The sequence below is a fragment of the Toxotes jaculatrix genome, chromosome 3 (genome assembly GCF_017976425.1).
Source record: "Toxotes jaculatrix isolate fToxJac2 chromosome 3, fToxJac2.pri, whole genome shotgun sequence".
Taxonomy (NCBI): domain Eukaryota; kingdom Metazoa; phylum Chordata; class Actinopteri; family Toxotidae; genus Toxotes; species Toxotes jaculatrix.
In genome coordinates, this window is record NC_054396.1 from 1,470,981 (window position 1) to 1,494,745 (window position 23,765).

The window sequence follows — 23,765 nt, forward strand, 5'->3', positions numbered from 1 at the left end:
ATGACTAAACTGGAAAGACAAAAAGCACTACTATTGTTAACACACCATGTATAGTGATACAGCTGAATCTCTTCTTGATTAATTATTCAGCAAAAGCCAGACAAAAGACTCAGACTCAGATGGCTTTAAAATTTAGCCACTTCTGTATCAAAGGGTCCCAAAAAAAAAAAAGCTTTGGCTCTTTGCAGACACTGCAAACTACCACTGACAGTGACTTGTTGTTCGAAACAGAGGGTGTCACAGCATTTTTCAAAAGCTAGTGCCAGCAGCTGAATGACAGACCTATTTTTAGCTGCTACTCGACCCGCAGAAGAGCTGGCTTTACCTGATATATACACTTGATGGATATTATCCTCCCAAGTCCTCAATAGATGCCAAGGCTACTCAAGGACTACTTGAGAGGTGTGGAAATATTATGATGGCTGTGAGGGCATCAAATCGATGCCTTTTTTTTTTTTTTTTTTTTTTCCCAGAGTGCGAGTCTGGTTTGATCTTACATTAGACACACAGCCACTGACGCAATCATGGAGAGTACTCCTATAATGCATCACCCCTCACACCTCGCACAGACAGCTCAATTGGTTGCTGCCCTTCATTTAATCACCATACACACACACACACAAACACAGGACTGTGCGCACACATACACAGCTATAGGCATTTATGTGATGACAGCGGCAGTGTAGAAGTGACAAGGTTGATTGAGAGGAGCTTTCTTTGTCCCCCGTGTCCTCTGAATGTGTTCATCTGATCCGAGCAGAACTGGTGCTCCTGCAGTTCATAGCTGGTTTTGTCACTGTATTTGATTGATTGATTGATTGATTGATTGATTGATTGATTGACTATAGAAACAAAGGGGAAGAATATAAGTGACACATACTTGAAATACAAAGCCAAAAATATGTGGACACCCAAAAATTACACTCATGACAGTCCAGAATAGGCATGATTCTGCTGCTGTAACAGCCTCCACTGTTCTGGTTCCAGGCTTTCTACCAGGTTTTTTTAACCCGGTTGCAGGGATTTGCTCCCATTCAGCCACAGAAGCATTAGTGAGGTCGAACACTGATACTGAGTGATAAAGGCCTGGCTCACAATGACATGTTGGTCCATTGTGTTTTTGCCTCTGGTTTAGCCATGAGATGTTATTGTGATTTGGACATACATGGTTTGTTGCATGTTTTATTTTCATGCGTTCTACAGAAACAAAGATATTACATACACCCCCAAACCCACGGTTGAAACGGTCATATGTAAATTTACCACTGATTCAACACAGTAACTGGTTCACTTTATCTGGTGTGTATACCTTTAGCCACATAGTGTATGTTTCTCTAACTTGGTATCACATAAACTGGTGTTATAGAGTTGACGCCCAAAGCTTTGTCAGGCTTTGAGTCATGTGATCCCTGTTTGATCACATGTTTAGTGATTGTAATTGCTGGAACAGATCTTGTACGGTGGTTATGTTGTCTATACCCCTATATCCCTTTTACATACACAGGCACAGATTAAACCTATTTGTGAAATTGCTGTCACAGGTGAGACTCACTGAGACTTCAGTTTGCAATGTAGTTCCACGCACTTCTGCTAGATTGCTAGAACTAGAAAATTTAGTTCTAATTTACTTGACCAGCAACACATAGCTACACACCATCTCTCCATCACCCTTTGGGGCATCTGTTAAATGGCTTTTAAATGTGAACATCATTGAGATAATTTCCTGATAGAGTTGCCAGGTCATCAACCCCAAGTACAGTCTGCTCTGCTTCCTACCCAGATTAGGAGGAGGGACAGGCGAAAAACACTGGCCAGACATAGATTTGACTTGTGTTATTGTGTTGGTTTGAATGTGGTATTAGTTCAATGTACAAAAAAAACCTAATGATTTATCACAAATCATTAAGTTTCAGGAATATAAAGAAACAAATCAGAATGGGATTTATGATGCAGCAAATCAAGGATCTGCAAATTCCTTCATTGCTTGTGCAGTTATAGTTTCTCTATATACACTGGTTTAATTTGTATATTATTGATATTATGAACTTCACAACTTGAAATGCATAGTCTAATAAATAATAATGTAAGTAATAAATAATGTAATAATTGTTTTCTTCAGTATATACAGGACATTTGACAAATGAATTATATGTCAACCAACTCTATCTGCTAAAGGCAGCAGAGAATCAATATGCTTTAATCTTAGCATCAATGTAACAACAGTAGAATATGGAATGTAACATGCTGGAATATATTACGATTCACTTCTGTGTATTATGGACTAGCTGTGACTGCAGATATACATTTGTAGGTTAAAGTATTTATTTATTTAGTAGACCAACACATGTCCAAGGTGCAGCTCAGTGAGCATGAAGGAGATTTTGAGCTGATTGTGTTTCTTAATTTCCTGAAATGCTGTATGGATCTCTGTGAGGGAGGTTGGTGTTTTCACTTGACCTCCATAGTGGAGACAGAGGTCAGAGGTCATGCTTAGCTACAGAACAGAGCCCCAGAGCTGATAGGGATTTAGTGGCACTTCAGCAGAATGAGCAGAGTCATCGAGCTGTAGGACAGAAATATATTTTTTCCTCCTCAAACTGGAGCCTCGATACTAAGCTTAAAGCATCACACTACAACAAACGGGGAACAATTTAGCTGTAGGTGTAGCTGTAGAACATGTCTGTAAAGTTGACTGTGTTGACAGTAAGAACCTTCTCTAAGAAAAGCATTTCTCTTTCACTGAAGTGTCAAACGGTAGCAGCAACGATCAGTAGGAAGATTCAGAACTGACACCAAAAGGTCAAGACTAAACAGGAAATGCTTGAAATGCTTTTTTTTCTTTCATCTTTTATCTTCTTTTTTTTCTTTAAACAGCTGCCAAATCTCACAGATAAAAAGATTCACATCACCACTCAGAGGGTAAACAGCGACCCTCTTGTTTAAAAAAAATGTTCTTGTTGTCCTCTTAATCCACAGTCCACTTAGAAAAAATTGGCATACTGCAGCAAAGCAAAGCTTTTTCTGGTTCTCATTCTCGCTCTCTGTTACAGGCATGTGCAGCCGCCTGTCAGTGAGTGGCAAGAACAGTACAGTGGTTTGTTGTCTGTGAAAGGGGGATGTTAAAGACACACTCAAGCATTTTGGGAAATTCTTTTGTCTGCCTTCTCATTCACAGTCAGATGAGGACAGTTGAATGACACTGTGACTTGTCTTATTTACGTCTGGTAGCTTGTTTCTTTTACACAAAGAGAAACAGAAACGTAAGCGTGAAACATTTTAGTAGCCATTAGCACTGGAGTTATTTCTGACCAACAACTGCTGATTGTATTCCTTTTTCTATCTCTTTGACAAACTGGTAACTAGCTTGCTGGCTAAAGCTAAAACTATCAACATCTGCATAGGCAGATGTAATGATGTAAACTCCATCATCTGCAAATGTGAGGATCCTGCAGTCCGAGGGTCGGTCTCGACACCCCCCCCCCCCCCCCTCCCCCCCATGCCTGATTTAAATTAACAAGACACAGTATGTGAATCGAACTGTTTCGGAGCTGTGATAACCTGTATTTTTTTTTTTTTTTTTTTTTTTTAATGGAGCTAGGCTAGCAGTTTTTTTAGTGTCTGTGCTTAGCTAGGCTAAACTGGTCTTTGATCTGTCTGTAGTTGATGCACAGTAATCCCCTTTCCACCTGACACCAGATAACACAGCTATCATGAAGCTTTTCTATAAGAATGACTGTCCTTTTTTCACAAAGCTGTAACATATGTGGTCAACCTCTTCTGCTGGTACATTCAATTTTATCTTGAGATAAGACTGATGTTATTATCATTTGCACCAAATTCTAAAAGAAAAAAGATTACAACCATCAGTCCATCTGTTTTCCCTACATGGTCTAATGCAGTCAGCCCCCCCAAAACCCTTTGGTTCCTACTGAGGCCCTAAAAAACACAAACAGCTCACAATGCATTGTTTAATTCTTACAAAAAGCCCAGTAGTATCCTAAAACAGCTGGACAGTTGGTTCAGAAGCAGATTAATCCACAGCTGGGCATGTGAGCATTCAAATACATATTATGAAAATATATTTATTCTTAAATAAAAATACTTTCAAAAAGAAGGCAGGTCTAATAAATATATCAGCCAGTGGCATGTGTTTCAAAACCTGTGAACAAACTTTGCTTTTACAGTTGAATGTGAATTTAATGTTCTATTAGATGGACATTTACATTTCCAGATGGGGAAAAAAAAAAAAACACCACTTACTGTCAGGCTAATAAAATTGCTTTCCCTCATGAGTAAAATGACTGTAAAACATATCATCAGCTTCCATCTTCATTTACCCACTTCAAGGCTGCAGCACAAAGGCCTGAGAGCTCTCTGATGGTGGCTGGTGTGGAATGGCAAAACAGCTCGACAAGGAGCACGCAAATTAGTTTCGCCTTTCCCGTCGATAGCGATCCTCGACATTGTGGAGGTCTGAAAATTAATTTCCAATTGTGTATGTGTGTGTGTGAGTGCGTGCATAAATGGTATAAGACATGGAGGGGCAGGGAATTTTTAATACCGACATGTGACTCTCATTGTGAATGGGGGAAAAAATGAAATAAAGTTTTTCAAAACAGGCACTCGTACATGATACAGTGTTTCCAACAGCCAAGGAGCGAGAGTCAATCACTTTGACCTCAGACTGACACAGTCGGGCCATTGCAAAAGATGGCCTCTTAAAACTATATGGCAAAGCACTTGTAATTATGTGGAATGAGAAACATATATCACGGTAAGGATTGTATAGTATATTATGTGGTTTATATTGCATGTCTTAAGAAAAGGCTTGGCCAGCAGAGCTTCGACGAGGTTAATGTGAGCAGTAAAACTTTGAGGCTCGGCCTCATAATGACTCGCAGTTAATATAATTAAAGTTATATTCACATAATCATCATTTTGATTCATCTGATTACAATGTCACTTGATTGCACCGTCACTTCATATCGATAATTAGTGAATGACAGTATAGATAGTGCACCAATAAATCTTCATTAGTGTTGTAATTACTATATGAGAAAACTGCATATAGTAGAATTTGAATAAGTCATTTGTATAATTAGCTTTAGATACCGACCGTCCACATTTGCTCATCGGGCCAAGCTTAGTTTCGGGCATTTAAATCCTATATGAAGCAGAAGTGCAAACAATTCACTATTTGTTATTTACTCTACAGTTCTTTCTGTGTAGAAAACCAGAGTCAGCTGTTGTCATTTGTCCATAAATGAGTTTTTGAAAATTCATGTACTTTCTGCTCTAAACACTAAGATACCCATGAGCCTTCACTGTTTCAATAAGTATCTCAGCACCAGTGCTGGATGTGGCTCTAAGCATCATCTGATGGCACAGGTAACACACCTTCAATATCATTGTATGTCTTAGAACAGTTTAATTTTCCTTTGTCACATGCTGCTATTTTTTAATTTTTTTTTTCATATTTTGTCATGATAATTTCCCGAAAAACTGAAAATGTCACAAGTTGCTTTTTGGAAGCAGGCACACACACACACACACACACACACACACACACACACACACACACACACACACACACACACACACAGAACATTACAGATTAACTGTGATCCAGCAGTGATAGGGTGACTGTGTGAATCTTTGTCTTTTTCTGTCTCTTTCGTCTCTGTTTTGGGCCAGATAACGCTTGATTTGGCAGAATGTGCCTTGTTTTAATCTGCCATTCTGATCAGGCAAAGGGCAGAGCAGCCGTAGCCCGCTGAGGTCCTGATTGGAGTTTGTCAGACCTCTGGAGGACATGATTAGAACAAGCTAATTAAGACAGACGGAAGTTTGGGAAACTTTGGAGAGGGGACTCAGAGGAGAGAGAACAAAAAAGAGTGTGTGTGTGTATGTGTGTCAGAGAGGATGATATCACTCAAAAAAAAATGAATTGTAATTGACTATACTCTTTATGTCAAATGACTCCAGAAACCAAAGAATGAGGTGAAAGAAGAGTGAACCTCAGACAAGTTCTCACTGGATGGAGAGAGCTCTGGGACTGGAGAGGGCTCAGCCAGCATTATGTCTACTGATCCAGGAAGTAACAAAACCTGCCTGCTTATTAATTCCAGGTGTTTTACTCTGCCTTTATCACACCACTGAGATCCAGGTCTCTAGTTCAAATTGGGATTCTTATGGTTGTTTCTTACTTTGGAGGGTAGACAGGCTGACAGCAGCAGAAAAGGAACCGGGAGCTACAAGGAAACATCTGTGTTTGTTTCTATGTTTGTGTTCTTCTGTAGAAACAAACATCTGTCTTGTTGGGGGGGGGGGGGGTTGCTAAGCTCTGAGGACAACATAAAGCCATCAGGTCTTTGTCTCTGTGACTGAGGTCCCAGCAGTAATACCTCTTGGAAACATGGGGGGGGGGGGGGGGGGGGTTAATAATTGTTTGTTGACTTTTTTTTGGTTTTCAATTATCAAATTAATTATCGAATTAATTTCTTGTCAGTCAACTGTTCAGCTCATTGTTTCAGCTCTAGAGTCCTGGTTGGTTTCTGGGGGTCTGGGGAAATAATGGCGATGTCAATAGGGGCCCAACTACAAATGTTTTGCCGTGGGCTCCATAGGAGGTTAATACAGCTGAGCTAATAACTGCTTTTCATTGTTAAGTTCAGGCTGAGCTGAGGAACCTGTGGTAAAACTTTCTTTTTCCCAGCACAGTGTTCATGTCTACAGTCTCTACAGTTACACTGTTGAGCACAGTCTTTTGCTAACCTTACGTAATATTGTCCAGAGAGTCCCAGGTTTAAACAAAAAAAGAAAACATTGTCCCTTAACTTCTGTCTGTGATTCTTACTTTGACATTAAATAAAACATCCACCAGTATCTCAGCGTGCTGCCTCTCTATTGTTTTCCTCTCTTGCCTGGATCCAGCCCCCCGTTACATCAGCATCTTATGTAAGAGCTGCGACCAAACACGAGCGTGGGGACAGCAGGGGAGCATCGGTAGATCTTATCATCGGCAGCAGCAACACTAAGTGAAACTGTCACTGGCTCTGTTTTTACCCACATGCTCTCGCACTCTCGCAGGCGCAACGGGCGACCAATTAGGGTTAGACAAGCGAGCGGAAATATTGAAATAAATAAACTAAAAGATCATTTGTGGCCTGAGGCTCGCGTCGCTTGCATGGTGAAAGATTAATGCTGCCTCTCTGAAAAACTAAAGGCTCCAAAGGGACAGCGGAAGTGGCTTTTTTCCCTCTTCTGAAGCACTGGTAAAATAAGAACGAAGAAGAAGTAGAAAAAGGGCCTGGAAACGCCTGCAGGCCAGAGGAGCACCGAGTAGAGATGAGGAGGAAAGTGGTAGAGAGAGGAAGGAAAAGAGAGAGAGAGAGAGAGAGAGAGAGAGAGAGAGAGAGAGAGAGAGAGAAAGAGGAAGGCAAACATATTGCTCTGACAGTGGCACATAATTGCTTTCACTCTAAAACACACACCCACACACAGCATGCTCTAAATCACACAGCTAGACCCTACAAGCCCGTCCAATTACTAAAATCTCTAATATCTAACCCTAAACCTGCTGTAAAGCACAAGTCTTTCAATCCACTGTACATTTCACAGTAAAAAGCCTGTATTCAGTGATGGCTTACTCATTAGTAACAGCCAGGGGTGTGACCGACATTATGAAATAAAAGCTGGTCATTTTCTTCCAACTACTTCCACTTTTCTGTGACAGGAAGATAATGCAACCACAATTCCTGCAGATGTTTCACATTAAAAGGAAGGAAAGAAAAAAATAATAATAATCAAAACTAAACTCCAAAGTAGAAACAATTGCACTTGAGCAGTGCCTCTGATAGAAAGAGAAACTCAGAGCAGAAGAGTGGTGATTAAGAAATTGCTCTGCTGTTGTGCTAATGGAATTAGTGCTGTGGAAATGTGCATTATCCTGCAGCAGGTAAATATGGAGGGACCGTGGATATTAGCTTTAAAAGCTAATGTGTTTAAAATAGACACAATATGAGAATTTACAAAAAAAAATGGGAAATTCCATTTTTCTTTTTTTTAAATTTTATGTTAAAACTATCATGGTCTGGGCTGATGCACACACACAAATCAGTCAATAAACGTCATCATCATCCTTATTCTCCTCCTTTCATGTCTTTTATCTCATCGTGTCATTTATTTGATTCACTGTCCCTGAAAACAGGAATGTGTGAACAAAAACAACGAAGAAATTTCCTGTAATCCTGTAACATCCCACTTTTTGGATAGAAGGAGAAGAACGGCACAGAAATCCTCAGCTACTTGAACACATTCCTAAAAACAGGTGATGCTGGGCTGCATGCACCTGCTACCTAACCCCCGTGTGTATGTGACGTGGTTGAATTCAGGAGCTCACAACATTCTGCGGTGTTCTGAGAAGCTTCCTTGTCACAAAAGTTCACCTATTAACCATCGAATCGGATTCTGATCACAGCCCTTTCAGCTGCTACCTGTTTCTTTGCCAAAGACAAATACAAAAATGGAAAGATCATTTCTCAGATATATAACTTTACTTGTCTTTTTCCAGCTTTTCAGTAGTACCCTAAAAGTTTCATGCTTCACAAATTTTCCACAGCACGTGGAACAAACCAAAGACCCACCACTGTTTCCTCACTGGAAAGACACAAGACTAGTTGTCACAGAGAAAGACAGACACGCACCTGAGTAAGCCCAGTAGGCCTCCTCGGTGGCAGCTCTCCGGAGTCGTGTCCCACCAGCTGTGGCTCTGCGAAGGCCGTGGACAGGGGCTTGGGACTCGGCTTGGCATCCTGTTGGTGCTGCAGGGGGGGGGGGAAGAACACGGGAGAAAGGAGGGTTAGTATAAACAGCAGCCGAGCTTCGGCAGCGCTTGGGAGCCCTGGCTGGATGTCTGCTTGGCAGGATGACAGCCAACTGTGTCCTTAGCTGCCTTACCACGCCAGCTGCCTCATAATAACATTCACAGTAGGAAAAAAAAAGGTCAGCAACAAAGAACGACTGCGCCGTGGAACTGAACTGTCTCGAAAACAGACCGAGCTACCTTGCGTGTAAGGACAACCTCAGTCCTCAGCCTCAGTTCGTTGCAGAACAACATTACAAGCGAGACCAAAAGGATTTAGCCTCAAAAAAAAAAAAAGAAGAAAAGAAGAAACTCTGTACTAATAATAGAGAATACAGACAATAAACATCAGAAGGAAGTAAACAGAGAGATGTCAGTGCTGGCTGGTGTCGAGGGCCTGCTCTGCTTCTGTCTAAGGTCTAAATATTAGAGTGCTTCTAAAGACTTGAAGTCTTTTAATACAGTTACTCTTGTGCAGTGTCTAATTTAGACACTGTAGCTAAATGTAGGTACAACCTTTGCAGTTAATACCTCTACATGATATGCTTTTTTAATGTGAGTATTCACTTAGCAAATGTGATGATCAGTACCAACAAGGCCCCAAGACCCCAGACTTCTAGAGGCCCTAAATTCACTGCATGTCAATTTTTTTATTTCATTATTTGATTAATTGCTAACTTTTAAGGAATTCTGAACCACCTCTTTGAGCTATTTTTTTTTTTTTTGCCCCTTCTAGTAGAACGTTTCTGTATCAAGACCTTTTTATTATTTGGAAAACCTAGGGCCAGTTCGTATGATTCGTGCACAGGAGTGCCAGTTCTTTTCTGGGTCTCTGGGGCGTAAAATGAAGTTGGCTTGCACAGTCTGCTGCGAGAACTGGGAACTTTGCCAAGGGGTATATGCACAGTTCACGGAGGATGGAGGGTGGAAATGGGTGGTCAACAGGGGCCCGACAGAAAATGTGTGCCCTGGGCCCCTAAAAGGTTAATCTTTTCTGAAAATGCACTCAAACAAAAAAAAAAAAAAAGTCATCAAAACATCAAAATGAGCTTGTACCATGTTTAATATATAGACATAATGTGTATTGCAATATTCTTTGTCCATTTTGACCCTTATATTCTACACATAGTCATATTTCTGTCTTTATGTTTCTATGAATCTTTCCATTTGCTGCTCCTCAAACCACCTGAAAATGATCAAGGTCCTGTAAGCAGTTACATTTTAGGTCATTCCTGCCCTGAGGAGATATGGTTAGTAGAAAGATAAGAAACAAGTTGATGCACTGAAAGCTGGAACTAGACATTACCTTATCAGGTCCTTTTCACACAAAAATATTCCAAAATAAAATGGATGGCAAACAGCCTGCTTTCATTAGGTTTACAAGGTTGCACTCAGAGCTGAAAAAAACATTTTTCACTGGTATCAAATACAGTGATTTTTTTTTTTTTTTCTTTTAAGGTGCATAGCCGAATCAGATGCAAGTAAATGTCTTAAGGTTTGCACCTTTTCACAACACAAAATCCCCTCTCACCATCAAGACACATTACAGCACGGCAGCATTTCTCATGCATTTCATTTGGGAGCAGAATGTTCAAAATGGAAAAAATCAAGAATCCCTCTGCTGGATTCATGTGTGAAACTTTAAATCACCTCCTCTCGGGCTGAGAGACCTTCTTGATCCCCGCTAAAGAAAAGGCAGAGATGGAACGCTTGGCTTCTTTAAAGTGGAGGACAGTATTTCTGACAGCTTCTCTCCTAATGGCTCCACTGTGCTCTGTGATTTGGCCTTTTAAAGATCTTTCACAGGGCAAAAATCATGCTAAAAGAAAATAAGTGAAGTTTCTTTTAGACCTGCTGAAGGCCACCTTTAACTTTCCATTTATAGCATGTCTCACAAGCCTCTGTCAGAGAGCAGCGTATTTATATTTATCTCTTTTTTTTAACTTTTTTTATGTTATACTTTGAGTGAAGTTTTGGGTATTATTCAGTAAGAGGAGTCAGACAAGTTCTATTTATTTATATCTTGTTGATTTATTATCTATTTGTTTATATTGAATTAGATGTCCCCTTCATGTATGTACACATAGTCTTTGGCTGCTGATGACACCGGCAGAAAAATAAGAGAAAATCTGGTGTGTTCTCGTGACATCCACAAATAAAAGGGAGGACGCTGGGAGTCGAAGCGGGGAGGGGCAGGGGGGCACTCAGAGGAGACCAGAACAGCTGACCAGTCTGCTCACCCTGCAGTCACTGCGGCCAAATACAGCTCTGCTTTTTAATTACACAACAGGGCACTTTCCCCTAGTACAAACAAACTAATCCAGCTAAGTAGGCAGGAGTAACCAAAAAATAAAACAACAATGTGGTGACATCTAATTTGTAAACTTGCATGAGAATGTTATTGTGTATGTACAGGACTTCACTGTAACTGCTTCTGTACACTTTCTCCCAAACATATGTCCCTGAGATTGTGCTGACCAGGTGTGTCAAACTGAGTTTCACTGAGGGCCACACATACCAAACAAGGGCCGGACATATTTAGTTTACTGACACGCTTTTATTTGATCATCCATCCATCCGTCTTCTATAGCACTTGATCGGGCAGGGTTGCGGGGGAGCTGGAGCCTATCCCAGCTGACTATGGGCGAGAGGTGGGGTGCACCCTGGACTGGTCGCCATGTCAATCGCAGGGCTGACACACAAAGATAGACAACCACATACACACACACTCACACCTACGGGCAATGTAGAGTAGCCAATCAACTTAATGTGCATGTTTTTGGGATTGTGGGAGGAAACTGGAGTACCCGGAGAAAACCCGGAGAAGAGCCCAGAACCAGGGTTCAAACCTGGAGCCCTCCGCTGTGAGGCGACAGTGCTAACCACCCCTTTATTTAATCAAAAAAAAAAAAAAAAAAAAAAAAAAAAAATATATATATATATATATATATATATATATATATATATATATATATATATATATATATATATATATCTTTAAAAGCAGGCTGTCAACTCACAACCACCTGCTGGTTGTATGGGACATTTAATAAAACCTGAAGTAAAAGCAAAATAATGACTTAATTAATTTAGGTCTTCTCTATATTTCCCATGGAGTCCAAAAGGTTGGAACTCACTGTAAATATGATGCATCAGTGCACACAGATCAGCCTATTTCCAGCCACCAGAGATTTGTTGATGTTCATCACAGAGAACACTTGGTCACATATATAAGTGCTCCCGAACATGCTCGGGACACAGGCAGCCTGAAGGCTTCTACAGCAGAGTCAAACTCGGCCTTCAGTGTGCCACTGCACTGTAACTCAGTTCTAATTGCGAGCCCTGTCCACATCAACTGCAAATGGATTTGAATAAATCTCAAACCCAAACTTCTGAGTCTCAAAGCCGTCAAATCTCCTGCTGAATCCTCCTCTGAGTGTCTTCAGTTTTTCTGTGCGTCTCTCTCTTTCTCTTGGGAAAGCAGTGGTGAGCGTGTTTGCCACTGACTGACAGGTTGGAAAGTGAACATAATTTCCCTGCTGCATTTGGTTCTCTTACAAACACAGTTTTGCTCCAAAGGCTTTTTCACAGCATCGTGCATATCCGTGATCAGCTGTTTGCGTCTCTGCAGTTTCATATTCGGGGTGTTGAGATGCTCCGTTAAGTCTCACATAAAAGCCAAGTCACGAAATCACTTTTCATCCTCGAGCTTGGTGATGGCTTCGCCCTTCTGAGTCATAATACTGGCAATTTCCTCATGCATCTCATAAAATCTGCGCAACACTTTACCACGTTTAGCCACTGTGCCTCCATGTTGGATGGTAGATCTTGATATTCCGAATTTTCTTGCTCCAAAAGTTTCAGTTCAGCAACTTTCTGAAACTTCTGATCTCTGTCCATGGCTCCATATCTGTGCTTTCATAGGTTCACTGCAACCGTGAACTTAGCTAGACATTACCAGGACAAGCTGTATGTGAGAACGTAAATGTCCAAATCACTTGAACCGGACACCAAACGGACTTTGCCCTGCCAACTCACTGGTGTGGAATCTGTGTGAAGTTCCAATTGAGCCCATGTGTGAACAGAGCAGGTCACTGTCCAGAGAATTCAGAGAGGACACATGGGGGTGTAGATGACATTTCTATTCTCACTGGTCTCCTGCACGCTCTACCCAGGCCCCAGCCCTCACCTAAACCTAGTATTTCCAGAAGGTGTGAACTCGTCTCACATGGACAGTCTCCAGTTGTGTGTTGCATGTGTGAAAGGGCAAGTCCGGTCGATGCCCAGACCTGACACTGTTGACAGAACCTGACAAAATCTGTCCACAGACAAAAAGACAGACCTATAAAACAGCTGCCAAAATACACAGAACTGCATCTGTGGTAGTGTGCCATAATGAAGTACAGCACGCACACACATAGACTCTCACAAGGTGAAAACATCACCAGCTACGCTGTTGTGGCCTTCAGCAAAGGCTCAGGATGAACAAAGGGTGAGTCTTAGTTTCAATGACAGATGCTGCCCCCCCCCCCAACACACACACACCTCCCCTTTCTCTCCCCCTTCTTGTTTTAATTCTTTGGGATGTAAGCATGGCTCATGTCTGCGAATGCCAATGGGGAGGCAATTCTATGGCTTTTCTATGAATTACATTATTGATTCCCAATACTGCTCAGAACAGAAAATGTAATTATGCACGGACCCCGCCCTAACCCCCTTCATCCTCACCGAACACATGTTCTTCATTCCCTTCCCCCTTTTTCTTTCTCGTCTTTCACTGGGCGACTTCTCATCTATTTGTCTTTCGCTCTCACCTTTGGTAACCTGCCTCCCCCCACCTTCACTTTGCCTCTCTAAATCCTCTGAGTGCCTTGTCCTTCACTCATGTCATGACGACAAAATGCTGTCCTGAAATGCTCTTCACCAGCGTCACCGGTATCACTCCCACCTTTGCAAGTCATTTAGTCTCTTAAACGTAAGATGTTTATCTAATGATGTCACTTTTTAAAAAGTGAAACAATCAATTAAGTGCCTCCATCACAAATCAGATTGTTTCAAGTTACTGAGATCTGTACAGAGAGATCTACCAAAGTAAAGGTGCGCAGAAAGGCTACATTAACTCGGAAAACCAGTCTGTACAGCTGTGGTGGATGCAGATGGGCCACAACAGCAGAGACCACGTCAGGTTCCAGTCCTGTCAGAGATCTGAGGCTGCAGTGGACACAGGCTCACCAAAAGTGGACAGATGAGGACTGGGAAAATGTAGCCTGGTCTGATAGATCTGGATTTCTGCTGAGGCTGCAGATGAGTCAGAGTTTGGCATCAACAGCATGAATCCATGGACCCAACCTGCCTTGTGTCAACAGCTCAGGCTGCTGGTGGTGGTGTGATGGTGTGGGGAATGTTTTCTTGGTTCACTTTGGGCCTTAATACCAATCAGTCATAGTCTGAATGTCACAGTCTGTCTGAGTATTGTGCTGACCATGTTCATCCCTTCATGGCAAATCTGCAGAAATGATGTGATGAATCATGTCAACATGGAGCAGAATCTCAGAGGAAGGTTTCCAACATTTTGTGGGATCAAAGACGAGAAGAACTGAGGCGGTTTTGTGAGAAAAGCGAGGAACTACCCAGGATTAGTGTGGTATTTCTAATGAAGTGCTCGCTGAGTATACATTTTATCAGCTTACTTAACCAGCTTGCGATTGATATGAGAGAAATCTCTCATGGGCAAACAAGGTTAAAACTTGTATGACTCAATTTGTATGGACTAGATACCACCAGAGGTAAATGAGATCTTTTTGTTACTTTTTGATTTAACCCTATAAAACACTGATATTGATATTTCATTCTGTTTAAAAAGTAGTTACTTGTATGGATAGATTTTATTTAATTTTATTTAGTTTTATTCTGCAGTATATTGCACCCTCCTCTCCTTCCCCATGTCTTCATCCTCTGTTTTTATTCCTCTCTGAACCCCAGGGAACCCCTCACCCCACCTCCACCCTTCCATCTCAATCAAATCTTGGTTGTGGCCGTTCAGACGTGTCCAGCCATTTAGCAGGCTTTATTTATCCTGAGCTGATGTCCCATTAAGGCGGCTGGACAGATCCAAACCGAATCTATTTCAGGGAGTGTGGTTCTGCAATGGGCTCCTAACACAAGAACAACAATGTTTAAGTCAGTGACAGCGAAAAAGCGGTGGCGGGCGGATTGAAACCCGAGGTGAAGGACACTGAAGGAGATGAGGAAGGAGAGGAATGACAGATGAGAAGAGGAGGAGGAGGGCAAGGAGGAGGAGGATAAGATGGGGCTAAAAGCAGAGAGATGGGCTTAAGGAGAACCAGAGAGGGGTTGAAGGAGAAGCCGGAAGAGGAGGAATATGGAGTGAAGAGAGGCGCATAAATAGGAGAGGAATTAAGCATGAACAATAAAATTACACTCCTCTCCTAGCAACAGTTACTGGGTCACTGATGGACAGCCTGCCGCATGGCAACCAGTCAGTGGCAGAGGATGAGAGATGAGAGAGATGAACAGAGGCCTACTGTTGGGCTGAGGGGGAAGAACAGTGGAGTAGGAGGAGGGAGAGGGAAGCTGTGATGGTGTCAAGAGGGAATTTTTCACCACAGATACAATATTCTGCACACTGCTGTATGTACGGGTAAATATTAACATTATAGGCATTTAGCTGATATTCTTCTCCACAGAGACTGAATAAGCTCTTGTAAAACAAAGAGAATAAGCACTGAGGAGAGTGTTGGAAGTTTGATTTGCAGGCTATTCGCACTGTTTCAGTCTCAGTCACTTTTCTGAGCTTTACAAAAGGAAAAGGAGCTAGAGGAAGGCAGAGCTGCCACTGTGAGGACAAAATAACTCAGCAGCAGTATATTATTATAGCAGGAAGGTTTCAACGTCATAACTACAAGGTCTGTGTTGTCAGAAGATAAGGACAAGCTTTTATCATTACTCGGCAAATAGCTATCACTTTTTGAGGACACACAGAGTGAAGAAACTACACAGATAAAGACTGTCCACTCAAGGTGGACAAACAATGACAAAACCCACTGTCCTATAAGGAACTGTGGAACATCTTGATTGTCACTCTGTTCTGCCCAAAGCAGAAAATTCTCTCTGACAAAGCTTCAGAGCATATCCTACTTAGTGTCTGCATACTAATGACAACACACTATAGCTACTGAAAATTCTGGATTCTGATTGGCTGGGAGGTGTGGATTAGCTTTTAGTAACAGGACATTTTTGACTTAGGTGTCCTAAATGAATGTGACAGTATTAAACTGTAGGTAAAGACAGCAGCAGCTGAGGCTCAGGTAAAGAGGCTGGAGTTATTTATGTAACTACCAAAGAACTGGAAAAAAAGATAAATAAACAGCTTCTCAGGGAGAACCACACTAATGTCATTTTAAATGTGTGTCATATTCGCATGATGAAATCCCCATCAGCTAACAGTAGGAAGAGGAAAGAGGACTTAACTAGGTAAAGTTAGCTGTGGTGAGGCTGGAAGCCTGAGTCTGAGGAGCAGCTGCAGGGCAAATGGAGAGAAGACCTGAGAGGAAACACAGCTAAAACTGGACAGAAAATAAAGAGATACAGAGACGTCAAAGGTAAGAGTGAGGAAGTAATGGGCCCACAGAGTCTGTGACAGAGGGGGGAGGGAGAGAGAGAGTTATTTCTTCCAAACACACACTTATTAATAATAATAATGATAATATAATAACAATAAACAATGATGATGTTATGTAGTAAAATACATTGGTAAAGGAGACACTGTGTATATGATTTTTAAACAACCCTAAAATAATTTCTGTGGGGTAAACATAAAACACTCTGGTCACATATAGTTTATGTCTGCTTGGACCAGAAAGTTTGGTTCAGCTGAATCCCTCCGTCTCTGGAATTGGCAAGACACTGAGGTCTCTTTTGTACATTGTCCTTCTACCCCCACCCACCACCAGCAGAATGTCTTAGCTTGTACCTCTCATTCATACTTTAGCACATTAGCAAACAAATAACACTAACTGAAAAATGATGTGGTATATGAGCAAGATCTATTCCTCTGCACCAGCAGTGAACTCTACACACAGACCCACTGATGATTCTCCTGTATTTGGAGCTTAACAGGACATCCAGGGCTGACAAACTGTCTGTCTGTTATGTAGTAGTGCATGAAACGAACCCTTTTTTTTTTTCATAAAATAGAATCAACCGTGTTTTCTACATTAATTAGTGCAGACGACCCACAATAGAAATTTGATTTCCTTTTATTTTCCATCCATCCGTCTCTTCCTTCCACTGCCTCTGCCCTCATACCCTCTCAGACTGAACCCCCTCTCTGTCAGAGCTCATCTGCATCACCGGACAGCAGGGAGAGGGAGAAAGACATAGAAGATTCAAGACATATATATGGAAAAGTATGAACTATCCTCTTGCTAAAACACAGGGGGCTGATTAAGGTTTTCAGTATAACAGTACAATTTACAATGATCAGAATGCATTAATTTACAAGTACTTTACTTAAATAAAATTTAACATGAAACCAACAAAAGTTGGATTTAACTTGAATGAAATTCAATTTAAAAGAAGGTTAAAGAATAGGTAAACAAGATTTGTCACCCAGCATTCAAGCCCCAGCAATGAGTACCTGACACTTTTTAATGCTCTCTGCTATGAACACTATACAGTCCATCGTAAAAATATACTGAGGTTCCATATCCAGCGCTAGCATCTCCACACACACACACACAGTGGCCACATTTCATTTTCCTTCATCAGACATTTTAAAATGCTCTTCCTCTAATACCACCACAGGGGCTTGTTGAGATGTGCAGCATCCCAGTGCAGTGCACAGGTTGTGGGGTTATTGCTCCCACTACAGGTCCCCTGTGAAGTCGAGGGGAGAGACTGGTCGGACTCAGCTGTTGCCCAGCAGTTTATAGCGCTATAGAATGTTTTCATTTCATTGTACCGGCTTTAAAGGAAAATGACCTTATAAAAGCAGACAGAAAGAAAGAGGTGACACTTTTTTTCCCCTTCATGTTATCTGCTCATAGAAAAAAGAAATCAATGATCTTTTACAATAAAAAAATCTTCTTCATGCACCTCTGGTACATCTCACAGAGACATATTGTACTTTTTTACTCTTGCTACATTTTATAGTTACTTTCAGATTTAGATTTTACATACATAGAATTTGAGCAGTTTATGAAACTTGATGCATTATTATAAACAATAATCCAGCAACAGCCATTCTGCTGCATGCTAAGTATTTAAATATTTTACCCTTTAATTTGATTGCAAAAATGTTTTAATTAAAATTAGTGATATTTATTGTTATGTTCGTATTATATTTTTTATGTAATCTTGCCTGTGCAGATGGACAGTGGTGGTTTTGGTGGGCGGATCCCTGTTGCCGACACAGTGCAAATACACTTCCACACAAAGAAGTGCACACACACACACACACACACACAGAGAGAGAGAGAGAGAAAGTGCATAGCAGCTGCAGAGGAGATGTGTACCAAGGTAACTCATTTTCTTTCTAACACTCTCCATTGGCGTGTTGTGCCAGGAGTCAATCAAACATAAAAGAGCAGGAGACTTTGGCTGGTCTGGCCTTTTGTGTCCAAACACACTGCCGCTTGCACAAAAGTTCCTCTTTGGAAAAAAAAAAAAAAAAAAAAATTAGACAACACCGGTTCCTGTCATCCATCACAGGGGGCCATTTAGGAGAATTGCAGAGTGTTTGCTCAAGTCTTAATTAAAATGCACAGCCCATCACTGTGTTCCTGTACTTAACCTTGGCTCGCCCACTTCTCACTTGCTCTCTCCTCACTTGACATCAGAGAGAGCCAACTTCAGGGTGTTCGTATGCATGGGAAAGCACAGACTTGCACATAACATACACACAAATATATGCAGTGTATGAATGCCAGAGCTGGACAAGTCAGTCCTTACTCTGGTGATTCACTTCATTAGCATTCTTTACATCTCCCTCCAATGCTCTTAGCGCTGAAGGACATCCACAGAGGAAACACACACACAGACACACAGATGCAAAGCTAGCCTTAACTCCACCTCCCAGTACGGAGCTGCTCTCTGGACGAGTTGTGCTGCTTTATCACAGCAGCTGTTGTGCTACAGCACGCAGACAGGGAAGGCAGGCTGGGGGTAATGGTCATCCTGCAGCCTGCTGCTAGCTGACCAGATACCCTGGCACAGAAAAGGGTGGTGGTGGTGGGGTTCCATAAGTGAGGGGGTGGGGATGATGGAGTGAGAGTTGACGTGAGGGATGGGGTCTGCTATACAAAAAACAAAACTCAACACTGCAGTGCTTTTAATGAATAACTTGATAACTTGATTGGAGTCATCAGCTGGACAAGAGAATTTCAAATAACAGTAATACGATCATATTGCATGATCACAATATTCCCCTGGAAGCTGGGAGATGATGATGCTGAATTATCACCCAGAAGGAAAAAAAAATCAGTTCATTCAAATTGAATTCATTGTCTCATATCATATATATATTTTTTCCAATTCATAACACGCCTTCCTCTTTACTGAGTTCACCTCCTCAGAGCCCTTCACACAGGTCTCTGTACCAACATGCAGCTCAGCACAACAGCTGCTCTCACATCCAAAACTCACTAATACAACCAAAACACTTTGTACACATCTCAGGTTCAGCTCGTGTACCAGAACACTGACAACATTCACCTTAGACGAGGAGCCTTTGTCACTCAGAACGCACTAAAAAACACTAACAACAGGCAGCACTGCGATACGGAGTACACTGAAAAAAATGTTTTGTTGAATTTACTCAATTTTAATGTTGAAAGTGGTTGCACACAATACATTCATCTAAATCCAGACATATTTTTTAAGTTGGCTGTACTTAATGTTTTTGAGTAATTTCAAATAAATTATGTAAGTAGTTTCAGCACAAAAATTCTGAGTATTTGTTAGTCTGATTTCCTTAGTAATTCTAACTAAGTCCATGTTTAATTTACTTAAATTCATTATGTAATTCATATATTGTGGTTAGCTAATTTGTTATTGTGCTTTAACTCAACTTTTATTCTACATATGTAAAATATTTTGATTCAATTCACAATTTTATTTAAAACAATCAAAATGCATATGTAGATGTGGGGGTAGCCGAGAAACCCTGTATACAACAATGAGTTGTGGCAGTCTGGAGCAATTCCCAATTCCATTTTATTTGAAAATAAAATGGAGTCTTGTTCAAAAGCTCCACAGTAAAAAATGCACATTGGGCCAACCAGAAAGATAAAAGTAAGCAAAAAGGGGGGGGGGGGGGGGGGGGGATTCTCAAGAGCTCTTCTCAAGAAGAACCAAAATAATACAGAACAAAAGAATTCGCTCTAAACTGCCTTTCTGGTTAAACCCATGGCAGGAGCTATAATCTGGAGCTGTGTTCAGGAGCTGTGCTTCTCTCCTTTAGGCTCCGGCCACCACAGCCTCCTCACTTTTATACTGGTGGACTGCACCAAGAAATCAATATTAATTATCTCTTCCAGCACACTTACAATAATCCCAATTCTAAATAACATATTATCAAATAGAAGTTCAGTTAAACTTACTTTAAAAACACATATTTCTTTTTAAACAAGATACTTATACAGGTCATTTCACCACAAAAGACAAAACACCCCTCCCACTCTACCACACTTGGTTTCTTCCCCTGTGAACCCCCCTATTTAACCAAATGGACCACTCCAGCTCAGGTTTGGCTGTTCCTGGTCTGACAGAGGAAGAAGTGCAACAAAGGAGACAGGTCAACAAAATTTAAATTCAATAAATCAAATACACAATCACAGTGTGACTTCTCTCCTTCACCCCCTCCTCCAAATGTTCATACCACACACATCACCACCAGCAGTTCACACCAGGATCAACATTCTGATAAAGTCTACCTGAGAAAGAGCACATGTAAGGCACATGTGTAGCACATGTGCCTTACTTTAATGCATGGGGTCTCCCTGTGACAGTAGCATAAAACAATTTAATTATTTTGATTCTTCTTGAGAAGTGCTCTTGAGAAAGACATTTTTTACTGTGAAGGTTTTGAACAAGACTCTAATTTTGTCAGTTAAAATGGAATTGAGAATTGCTCCAGACTGCCACAACCCATTGTCGTATACCGGGTTTCTCGGCCACCCCCACATCTACATATGCATTTTGATTGTTTTAAATAAAATTGTGAATTGAATTAACATATTGTACATAATGTAGAATAAAACAATTTAATTTAAAGCACAATAACAAATTATGTAACCACAATATATGAATTACATAATGAATTTAAGTAAATTAAACATGGGTTTAGTTAGAATTACTAAGGAAATACAAAAAAGTAACAAATACTCAGAATTTTTGTGCCGAAAGTGCTTATATAATTTATTTGAAATTACTAGTACAGCCAACTTAAAAAATATTAGGATTAACGTATTGCGTGCAACCACATTCAACATTATAATTGAGTAAATTCAATGAAACATTTTTCTCAGTGTACTACTGTCTTTGTCTTTATTTATTTATGTGGCATAAATTGAGATTCTATTGCACTGTTTGCTACCCGTTAGGGAAACACATGCCCTTATCAGTGTCATATTGGTATATATTGGTAACCTGGAGTTTCAATTTATAGCTCAAATCACTAATGTGTGTTATTAAAATAAATAAATATATAAATTCCTCCTGGCACTTGTCTGACTTCACAGAAAGTGTGAAGAAAAAAAAAAATACAAGGTGGAGGATGTTCCTATTCTTTTGTAAATGCTGAGAATAAGAAGTTTCTCTGAGGTGCTGTCGAAGAGGAGAGGTCACGGGGTCATTCAGATTAAAGAGGTTCACCTTGTGGGCAGCAGGAGAATGTTGGGAGTCCATTTCATCCCAATCTGACTGTAATTATTGGATATTTCTTACACAGTACAAGAAATAAAGGAAAGGTCAGAGGGTCACCAAAAACATCACACAGGATTCATCCTCTGTGGATCATGAATATTCAAATGTAATTTCACTGACATACTTTTTTTTTTTTTTTTTTAAATCAAATCTGTGTTCTGGACTAAAGAGGACAGAGGCACAGTAAGACTAGCATGACTATAACCATGCCTTGTAGCTTGAAAGCTAAAAAAAAGGCAACAGAGAAAGATTTGGGTCAAGAAGAGACACATAGAGAGGTTGAGGTTATGAAGAAAGGTTATGAAGGTGAAAGGAAGAAAGAGTTTTGAGCATCAGTGGCAGGAGAAGGAGTGAAAAAGGAGGCTGTGGTGAGGAGAACAAGGGAGGGTGGAGGGTCGGGGGAGGTGTAGGAGGAGGCGGTTGGAGGGGGGCAGCGGAAAGGGATGGCAGCTTTTTGTGGCTGGCTGGACGTCGATCAGAGCGAAGCAGAGAGAAATCACTCGCTCATGAAGTCCGCCCAGCATGACTTCATGTTTTCTGGAGCCTCGGCCAAGGGCAGAGAAAGACAGTGGAGCACACACACACAGAGACAGAGGATCTATGAAGCCCAACAAGGCACATCATCATCTGTGAAGCAGAAACACTGGGAGGCAACGCTGTGCAAGGAGGATAGGGGAGACAGAGGAAGCGTGGCCACAACATATAGCCTAAAGAGGCCTTTAATGTTGTCCAAAATGCCCTCGCAGACAAGTTCCATCTCCAAAGTGCCTTATTCTCTTCCTGCCCTTCCTCTTCATCCACCCCCTTCCCCCTAGCAACACACACACACACACACACACACACAAACACACATATGCTTGGCTAATTAATAGCCACTGTTTGGTGAGACAAGGTCATGCTGCCAGGGGGCTAAACACAAAGCCACGAAGCTGACACCTCTGCTGGTACATGAGACAGTGGAAGCTGTTCCCCAGGCCCACCTCCACCACCACCTACGCCCATTCACCCAGGTTTTTTTTTTTTTTTTTTTTTCCCACCATATGCTGAAAGTCACATCAGTCCAAGTGGCTGTAACCTGCTGCCTGTCTGTTTATTCCTACAGCATGTGCTGTCTGCAGGCCCAGGTCTGTAAAAGTATTTTCGTGCAAGGCCTTTACAGCCTGCAGTTTGTCTTCAGTACAGCAGTCTACATGTAACGTTAATGATGGAAATACATTTGGTGATGCTACAGACTTGTTACAGATCAGTAACCATGAGACATGAGATAATGGATGAAGGAAGAGAATCTCTTTGACATTTCATACATTATTATACATTATCACACAATTGCCTCAGTCAGTTGCTTAAAAAGACAAAAGCTTCTGGTCATACCTAGACTAAATACTTATTGGTTTAGGTTAGAAGAAGACTGGGATCATGCCTCTTTGAGTACGTTTAAACATAAGAACCAAGTTCTTTATCTAAATAGAACTCAGGTGCCTTGAATTTCTCAGACCAAAACAAAATTCAATATTTTCTTAAGGGAAAAAAAACTGACGTCCCCAAAGGAGCAGCGAAATCTGTCAGAGCACGACACGGGAAAAACCAGTAGGACGACACATGAAAGTGTACTGAGCTCTCACTCCGCTTGGGATTTGACCTCTTTACTTTTATGGTTCTCAGCATTTACATTACCCATTCTGAATTAATACTGTATGCTTACATTGCAAGATTACTTTGTATTTCAAATCACTGGTTTAATCTTTTTGAAAAATTGGCTCTTTGAAACACTCTGCATAGTGTTCAGTTAGGGAACCTTGTGCTCAAGCATCTACACAAGAAACACTATTTTATTCAATCAGTGCAATCAGTCAGTCAATTAATCACAGTGGTGCATCACACAAATGTCTGCAGACTCGCATATGATGAGCAGTCTCAGTTAATGTAAAAGCAAATGCAGAGCGTTGGACCACCCACA

At 41.1% G+C, this 23,765-nt stretch overlaps 1 protein-coding gene across 1 annotated transcript in view; it reads right to left on the bottom strand.

Moving 5' to 3' along the window:
• The window catches only part of LOC121179227 (receptor-type tyrosine-protein phosphatase gamma-like), a 322,725-nt gene that overhangs the window by 235,142 nt on the left and 63,818 nt on the right, over nt 1–23,765 (bottom strand). The window contains exon 2 of the mRNA XM_041033942.1: nt 8,706–8,822. Coding sequence (XP_040889876.1) covers nt 8,706–8,822 — 117 coding nt within the window. The remainder of the gene's footprint in view (nt 1–8,705; nt 8,823–23,765) is intronic.